The 8,245-nt window shown below is 50.2% G+C and overlaps 1 protein-coding gene across 11 annotated transcripts; it reads left to right on the forward strand.

Annotated features, from left to right (window-relative positions):
* The first annotated feature begins 169 nt into the window (after positions 1-169).
* Positions 170-7,037, forward strand: syngr3a (synaptogyrin 3a). 11 transcript variants are annotated; one of them, XM_052514709.1, is made up of 7 exons: positions 170-382; positions 3,242-3,476; positions 3,735-3,880; positions 4,357-4,554; positions 4,680-4,726; positions 4,890-5,065; positions 5,760-7,037. In XM_052514709.1, exons 1-5 carry the CDS (start codon positions 281-283, stop codon positions 4,692-4,694), a joined length of 696 nt encoding a protein of 231 aa, XP_052370669.1. In that variant the 5' UTR covers positions 170-280; the 3' UTR covers positions 4,695-4,726; positions 4,890-5,065; positions 5,760-7,037. The 11 variants fall into 11 exon arrangements, with proteins under 11 accessions (XP_052370669.1, XP_052370663.1, XP_052370666.1 ...); XM_052514703.1 differs by having other exon boundaries at positions 4,680-5,065; XM_052514706.1 differs by lacking the exon at positions 4,680-4,726 and having other exon boundaries at positions 171-382.
* The last annotated feature ends 1,208 nt before the right edge of the window (positions 7,038-8,245 follow it).

The following is an 8,245-nucleotide window of genomic DNA, read 5'->3' on the forward strand; positions in this document are numbered from 1 at the left end:
CAACAGATGTGTAGTCTAGACCTCCTACCTCCTATAGCTCCTCAATAGATGTGGTGTAGACCTCCTTCCTCCTATAACTCCTCAACAGTAGATGCTACTGCTGTTTTCATGCCACAGCAGCCCTGTGCGTGTTCCCGCTCCGTCGAGCACGCCCCCGCCCAGTAGCAGCGTGCACATCGTGTGCGCGCAGGACCCTTCCCTAGACTACAAGACAGTACCAAACCCAGCCTGGAGCCTGACGCAAGGTAGCGCACCCAGAGAACAGAGAGAGAGAGAGAAGATGGACGGAGTGGGATCGTTCGGAGCGGGCCTGGCGGGTGCTGCCTTCGACCCGGTTTCCTTCATCAAGCAGCCGACCACCATCCTCAGGGTCTTGTCCTGGGTAAGAGACCGACAGAGAACGGGGTCTGTCGCGGAGTCCTCCCTCGGCCTGCCGCTCGGTGGCGAGTGATCGCTCCGTAGAGCGCCGCAGATAAGAGTCTGGAAACGGCAGTAGGCTTATAGATGGACGGGGTCCAGGGGAGAGGAGGCTGTCGAAGAACGGTCCATGCTGTTCAGATACACGGATATGTACCATGTTTTAGAAACTCCGGTCGTTTTATAAAACAGATTTGTAAAGAATGTCAAAAAATGAACGTGTCCTTAAAATGTATTGAATTAGGTAGCTAGGCTACAGACGATAACGAGACTGTTGTGTTGAGAGAAACGTATCTTTATGGTGTCTATCTGTCGGCCTTAAGCAGGTCTATATCATAGTGTTATCCCGTGTGTGTATTTAGGCTGTGGGTTTGTGATATGGATCATTCCACCGCCTCTCCTCGGGAGGCGGCCGTATAGTGGCGTCGCATCCTCTCTCTCTCTCTCTATTCGCCAGTGTGGATCATTCTCCCCGGGTGGTTTGTCGGTATAGTGACCGGATAGTTCTACTACAGAGGATATATACACATGTGCGATCTACAGTGCCTTGGAAAAGGATTTGTCCCCTTTCTGATTTTCTCTATTTGTGAATATTTTTTAAACTGAACGTTATCAGGTGTTCAACCAAAACCTAATATTAGATAAAGGGGAACCTGCGTTTACGAATAACAAATAAATGTTATATGCATTTTGTTTAATTAATAAATTAAATAAGTCTGCACTTTTGGTCCACACAGGTACTCCTCTCCTCCCCCCTCTCCTCTCCTCCCCCTCTCTCTCTCCTCTCCTCTCCTCTCCTCTCCTCTCCTCTTCCCTCCTCTCCTCTCCTCTCTCCCCCTCCTCTCCTCCCCCCTCTCCTCCCTCTCCTCTCCTCTCCCCCCTCCTCTCCTCTCCCTCTCCCCCTCCTCCCTCTCCTCTCCTCTCCTCTCCTCTCCTCTCCTCTCCTCTCCTCTCCTCTCCCTCCTCTCCTCTCCTCTCCTCTCCTCTCCCCCTCTCCCTCTCCTCTCCCTCCCTCTCCCCCCCTCCTCTCCCTCTCCTCCTCCTCTCCTGCCTCTCCTCTCCTCTCCCCCTCTCCTCCCTCTCCTCTCCCCCTCCCCTCTCCTCCCCTCTCCTCCTCAGGTATTCTCCCTGGTGGTGTTTGCCTCTATAGTGAACGAGGGCTATGTGAACCTGGGTAGTGAATGTCTCTCTCCTCTCCTCCTCTCCTCTCCTCTCTCTCCTCTCCCTCTCCTCTCCTCTCCTCTCCTCTCCTCTCCTCTCCTCCTCCTCAGGTATTCTCCCTGGTGGTGTTTGCCTCTATAGTGAACTGGTGGGGCTATGTGAACCTGGGTAGTGAATGTCTCTTCTCCCCCCTCTCCTCTCCTCTCTCCTCTCCTCTCCTCCTCCTCTCCCTGGTGGTGTTTGCCTCTATAGTGAACCTCTGAACCTGGGTAGTGAATGTCTCTTCTCCCCTCTCCTCTCCTCTCCTCCTCTCCTCTCCTCCTCAGGTATTCTCCCTGGTGGTGTTTGCCTCTATAGTGAACGAGGGCTATGTGAACCTGGGTAGTGAATGTCTCTTCTCTCCCTCCTCTCCTCTCTCCTCTCCTCTCCTCTCCTCTCCTCTCCTCTCCTCTCCTCCTCAGGTATTCTCCCTGGTGGTGTTTGCCTCTATAGTGAACGAGGGCTATGTGAACCTGGGTAGTGAATGTCTCTTCTCCCTCCTCTCCTCTCCTCTCCTCTCCTCTCCTCTCCTCTCCTCTCCTCTCCGGTGGTGTTTGCCTCTATAGTGAACGAGGGCTGAACCTCTCTCTCCTCTCCTCTCCTCCTCTCCTCTCCCTCCTCCTCAGGTATTCTCCCTGGTGGTGTTTGCCTCTATAGTGAACGAGGGCTATGTGAACCTGGGTAGTGAATGTCTCTTCTCCCCCCTCTCCTCTCCTCTCTCTCTCCTCTCTCTCTCCTCTCCTCTCCTCTCCTCTCTCCTCTCCTCTCCTCTCCTCCTCAGGTATTCTCCCTGGTGGTGTTTGCCTCTATAGTGAACGAGGGCTATGTGAACCTGGGTAGTGAATGTCTCTCTCCCCCCTCTCCTCTCCTCTCCTCTCCTCTCCTCTCCTCTCCTCTCCTCCTCAGGTATTCTCCCTGGTGGTGTTTGCCTCTATAGTGAACGAGGGCTATGTGAACCTGGGTAGTGAATGTCTCTCTCCCCTCCTCTCCTCTCCTCTCCTCTCCTCTCCTCTCCTCCTCAGGTATTCTCCCTGGTGGTGTTTGCCTCTATGGTGTTTGCCTCTATAGTGAACGAGGGCTATGTGAACCTGGGTAGTGAATGTCTCTTCTCCCTCCTCTCCTCTCCTCTCCTCTCCTCCTCCTCTCCTCTCCTCTCCTCTCCTCTCCTCTCCTCCTCAGGTATTCTCCCTGGTGGTGTTTGCCTCTATAGTGAACGAGGGCTATGTGAACCTGGGTAGTGAATGTCTCTTCTCCCCCCCTCTCCTCTCCCTCTCCAGGTATTCTCCCTGGTGGTGTTTGCCTCTATAGTGAACGAGGGCTGAACCTCTCCTCTCCTCTCCTCTCTCCTCTCCTCTCCTCCTCAGGTATTCTCCCTGGTGGTGTTTGCCTCTATAGTGAACGAGGGCTATGTGAACCTGGGTAGTGAATGTCTCTTCTCCCTCCTCTCCTCTCCTCTCCCTCCTCTCCTCTCCTCTCCTCTCCTCCTCAGGTATTCTCCCTGGTGGTGTTTGCCTCTATAGTGAACGAGGGCTATGTGAACCTGGGTAGTGAATGTCTCTTCTCCCCCTCTCCTCTCCTCTCCTCTCCTCTCCTCTCCTCTCCTCTCCTCTCCTCTCCTCCTCAGGTATTCTCCCTGGTGGTGTTTGCCTCTATAGTGAACGAGGGCTATGTGAACCTGGGCAGTGAACGTCTCCACTGTGTGTTCAATAAGAACCCTGATGCGTGTAACTACGGACTGTTCTGTGGTCTGGTGGGCTTGTTGCTGTGCTCCTTCTTCTTCCTGTTGGATGTGAAGTTTCAACAGATCAGCTCTATTAAGGACAGGAAGAAGGCTGTGATGCTGGAGGTCGGGGTTTCAGGTAGGCTGAAACACACAGACGGACACTCTTTAGTTCAATGTGTATGCTGTGATTGGTTGGCTGTCCTCTGACTGTGTGCTGTGATTGGTTGGCTGTCCTCTGACTGTGTGCTGTGATTGGTTGGCTGTCCTCTGACTGTGTGCTGTGATTGGTTGGCTGTCCTCTGACTGTGTGCTGTGATTGGTTGGCTGTCCTCTGACTGTGTGCTGTGATTGGTTGGCTGTCCTCTGACTGTGTGCTGTGATTGGTGGTTTTCAGGTTTCTGGACGTTCCTGTGGTTTGTGAGTTTCTGTTTCCTGGCCAATCAGTGGTCTAGGACCGCCCCTGAGGACCTGCCACTCAACCAGGGGGCTGACGCAGCCAGGGCCTCTATCGCCTTCTCATTCTTCTCCATCCTCACCTGGGTACACACACACACACACACACACCTGGATACATACACACCCCCTATAGCTGCTCCAGGGGCACTGCACTGTGGCATTGTACTTCTCATTCTTCTCCTCTTCATTCTTCTCCTCCTCCTCTTCATTCTTCCCTCCTCCTCTTCATTATTCTCCTTCTCCTCCTCTTCCTTCTCCTCCTCTTCCTTCTTCTCCTCCTCCTCTTCATTCTTCTCCTCCTCCTCTTCATTCTCTTCTCCTCCTCTTCCTTCTTCTCCTCCTCCTTCTCCTCCTCCTCCTCCTTCTCCTTCTCCTCCTCTTCCTTCTCCTCTTCATTCTTCCCCTTCTCCTCTTCATTCTTCTCCTCCTCCTCTTCCTTCTCCTCCTCCTCCTCTTCCTTCTCCTCATCTTCCTCTTCATTCTTCTCCTCTTCATTCTTCCCCTCCTCCTCTTCCTTCTCCTCATTATTCTCCTCCTCATTGTTCTTCTTCTCCCTCCAGGCTGGTCTGACAGTGCGTGCAGTCCAGAAATATCTCCTGGGAACAGACATGACCCTCTTCACCACCGACCATCTGGACGGAGTCGCCCCGGTAACACCATACCCCCCCACCACCACCGGGGGCGCCATCGAGCCCAGCGACAACTACCAGAGCCCCCCGTTCACAGAAGGGCTGGAAGCCCCTGCCCCCACATACCAGGTCCCCATATACTAGTCCCTCCCTGTCCTCCATATACTAGTCCCTCCCTGTCCCCCTAGTCCCTCCCTGTCCTCATATACTAGTCCCTCCCTGTCCCCCTAGTCCCTCCGTGTCCTCAACTCCCTGTCCCCATATACTAGTCCCTCCCTGTCCCACATACTAGTCCCTCCCTGTCCCCATATACTAGTCCCTCCCTGTCCTCATATACTAGTCCCTCCCTGTCCTCATATACTAGTCCCTCCCTGTCCCCCTAGTCCCTCCGTGTCCTCAACTCCCTGTCCCCCTAGTCCCTCCCTGTCCCCATATACTTGTCCCTTCCTGTCCCCACATACCAGGTCCCCATATACTAGTCCCTCCCTGTCCTCATATACTAGTCCCTCCCTGTCCCCCTAGTCCCTCCGTGTCCTCATATACTAGTCCCTCCCTGTCCCCATATACTAGTCCCTCCCTGTCCCCTAGTCCCTCCGTGTCCTCATATACTAGTCCCTCCCTGTCCCCCTAGTCCCTCCCTGTCCTCATATACTAGTCCCTCCCTGTCCTCATATACTAGTCCCTCCCTGTCCCCATATACTAGTCCCTCCGTGTCCTCAACTCCCTGTCCCCCTAGTCCCTCCCTGTCCCCATATACTTGTCCCTCCCTGTCCCCACATACTAGTCCCTCCCTGTCCCACATACTAGTCCCTCCCTGTCCCACATACTAGTCCCTCCCTGTCCTCATATACTAGTCCCTCCCTGTCCTCATATACTAGTCCCTCCCTGTCCCCATATACTAGTCCCTCCGTGTCCTCAACTCCCTGTCCCCCTAGTCCCTCCCTGTCCCCATATACTTGTCCCTTCCTGTCCCCACATACTAGTCCCTCCCTGTCCCACATACTAGTCCCTCCCTGTCCCACATACTAGTCCCTCCCTGTCCTCATATACTAGTCCCTCCCTGTCCTCATATACTAGTCCCTCCGTGTCCTCAACTCCCTGTCCCCCTAGTCCCTCCCTGTCCCCATATACTTGTCCCTCCCTGTCCCCACATACTAGTCCCTCCCTGTCCCACATACTAGTCCCTCCCTGTCCTCATATACTAGTCCCTCCCTGTCCTCATATACTAGTCCCTCCCTGTCCCCATATACTAGTCCCTCCGTGTCCTCAACTCCCTGTCCCCCTAGTCCCTCCCTGTCCCCATATACTTGTCCCTCCCTGTCCCCACATATCAGGTCCCCATATACTAGTCCCTCCCTGTCCCTGCTGGAAGTGCTGAAGGGGACCTAGTTACATGTACAGTCCCTCCCTGTCCCCATATACTAGTCCCTCCCTGTCCCTGCTGGAAGTGCTGAAGGGGACCTAGTTACATGTACAGTCCCTCCATGGTAATGTTTTTAACAGGATATTCTGTTCTTGGGTTCGGTGTTATCTGCATGTTCTGTAAGACTGACTAAGTGCCAAACTGTCTTGTGTGTCTGACAGTGACTGTAGATAGTAACTTTCACCACTATGATGTTATAACGTGACCAAGTGTAATATCTCCCTCCACCCAGTAGCCACTCTGCCGACCAGTCATACACTATTCCCTATGTATTAATGATGGCCATCGGAGCCTTTACCACCAGTGCACTTTGTCAGGTAATAGTGGTTTCAGATGCGCCCTAAACTAATGTGTGCAAACATCACGGAAGATTCTGGCTTGTTTATGTTTACATTCTAGAAGTGGTTTGTTCACATTTAGAAGCGGTTTGTTTACGTTCTAGAAGTGGTTTGTTTACATTTAGAAGCTGTTTATGTTCTAGAAGCGGTTTGTTTACGTTCTAGAATCTTTTTATGTTTCTTTTCTAGAAGCTGTTTGTCATTCTGCAAGCTGCCAAACTGCCCTGCTAGTTGTCTTCCTTCACAGGGCATCAGTCAGTCAGCTACTCAGAGATAAACTAGACATACCATGATGGCTCTTTATTACTGTATATACCCTGGGTCTCTCTAAATCTGCTCTGTGAAATACAACCGTGCCCATTGTTACCATGGTGACAACACACCTACACCCACACACACTCACTAGTGAACCTCACTGCCCAGTGTGTGTGTGTGTGTGTGTGTGTGTGTGTGTGTGTGGTATTTGTTGTTTCAGGTCTGAAGAAAAAGACAAGTAAAGTGTTCTTCTTCTGTTGGTGGTGTTCCGGAACAGAGGTGTTCCGGAACAGAGGTGTTCCGGAACAGAGGTGTTCCGGAACAGTCTGTTTCACCATCTTGTACAGTGTCTCTAGGTGAAGCCTAGACATTACATGTCACTGTCTGTATTGACAGTCATATTACATATTATATTACAATTCAAGAGGTTGTGTGTTTGTTGATATAACAGTCAACAGATGAATATAATGCTGAATATAACTGACCTCCAGAAAGCCTTGTCTGTGGTGCCATCTGGTCCTTGTAACACTAGCGGTGTAACAGCGCCCTCTAGCTGCCGAGGGACTCAAGCTTTTAATTAAAGGCCCAATGCTGCAGCTCTTTTTTTTATCTGAATATCAAATCATTTCTGACGAATTAGTACATTTCTGTGATTCCTTTTGACCATTTTAATTGAAAACAAACAAAAAATAGCTTCTTAGCAAAGAGTAATATCTCAAGCAAGAATTTTGCTTGGACTGTCAGAGTGGTGAGGGGGAAACTAGCTGTTATTGGCAGAGAGATTTCGAACTCTCTGATTGGTTAACTAATTAACCGCCGGGTGACGTCACCAGGCAGGCCAAAACTCCATCCCACCAAAACAGACTGAAATTTCAGACAGCTCTTCAACTAAAACGGCGTTATGAATTTCACAGTATTATTCCAACATCATAGCGTGGAAATATATCAAACACAGGAAAGTTTTTGACTGCCTTGGGCCTTTAAAATACGTTTAACAGTGATGAATGTAATATTGTGTGGGCAAAATGTTCTGTTGAATTCTGTGTAATTGTGGATTTTCATTTAAAAGAGCCGTTTGTTTTGATTTTAAAATTCATTTGATCTGAATTGATATGGAAAAACGTTGATTTACCCCTTAAAAAACCCCGAAAGGTTGAATAAATGGACTTACACATAGGACCTACAGTATAATGAACAGAGTTCTATGTTCAGATAAAGAGGATTTTCAGTATGTAGATCAGGGCAACTCAAGGATGGCCAATATACAGCACCAGTCAAAAGGTTGGACACACCCACTCATTCCAGGGTTTTTATTTATTTGTAGAATAATAGTGAAGACATCAAAACGATTAAATAATCCCTATTAAATGTAGAATGTCCTCTGGGTCTAATAGACCTATTAAGGATTAATCGTATAACTTTTTAAAATGTATTCCCTTTTAAACGTGGCATAAACACAACCAGTCTGTTGTTTTCAGCTGATTGTCACACAATCACTTCCCTAAAAGGTGCTCCTGTTGGCTTGCGGCGCATGTTTGTCCACTGTGCGCCGGTCGTTTGATGAATGGAAAGAGATCTGCTACAAAATAAACCAGAAGTGTAATGACGTTCAGTGATTGTCAATGGCAACCATTCGGCTTGTAGTCTGAATTGATGCGTCCGCTGCTGTGAGAGCGCGTCGCAGTCTGTCTCTCTGCCTTGGTAGAAATGTTGGCGAACGCAATTTGGAGGGAATTACTGCCCGTTTTAATGTCAATTCGCTCATTTTCATGCAGCTGACATGCGGTAATGTTATTTTTGCCTG

The sequence above is a fragment of the Oncorhynchus keta genome, unplaced genomic scaffold (genome assembly GCF_023373465.1).
Source record: "Oncorhynchus keta strain PuntledgeMale-10-30-2019 unplaced genomic scaffold, Oket_V2 Un_scaffold_19589_pilon_pilon, whole genome shotgun sequence".
Taxonomy (NCBI): domain Eukaryota; kingdom Metazoa; phylum Chordata; class Actinopteri; order Salmoniformes; family Salmonidae; genus Oncorhynchus; species Oncorhynchus keta.

What these genes read in the sequence shown, in the direction of transcription:
- syngr3a (XM_052514703.1), top strand. Translation starts at nt 281, where the DNA reads ATGGACGGAGTGGGATCGTTCGGAGCGGGCCTGGCGGGTGCTGCCTTC. An exon ending in TCCTCAGGGTCTTGTCCTGG is followed by an intron (nt 383 to 3,241) that starts GTAAGAGACCGA and finishes TCTCCTCCTCAG; the next exon opens with GTATTCTCCCTGGTGGTGTT. An exon ending in GCTGGAGGTCGGGGTTTCAG is followed by an intron (nt 3,477 to 3,734) that starts GTAGGCTGAAAC and finishes GGTGGTTTTCAG; the next exon opens with GTTTCTGGACGTTCCTGTGG.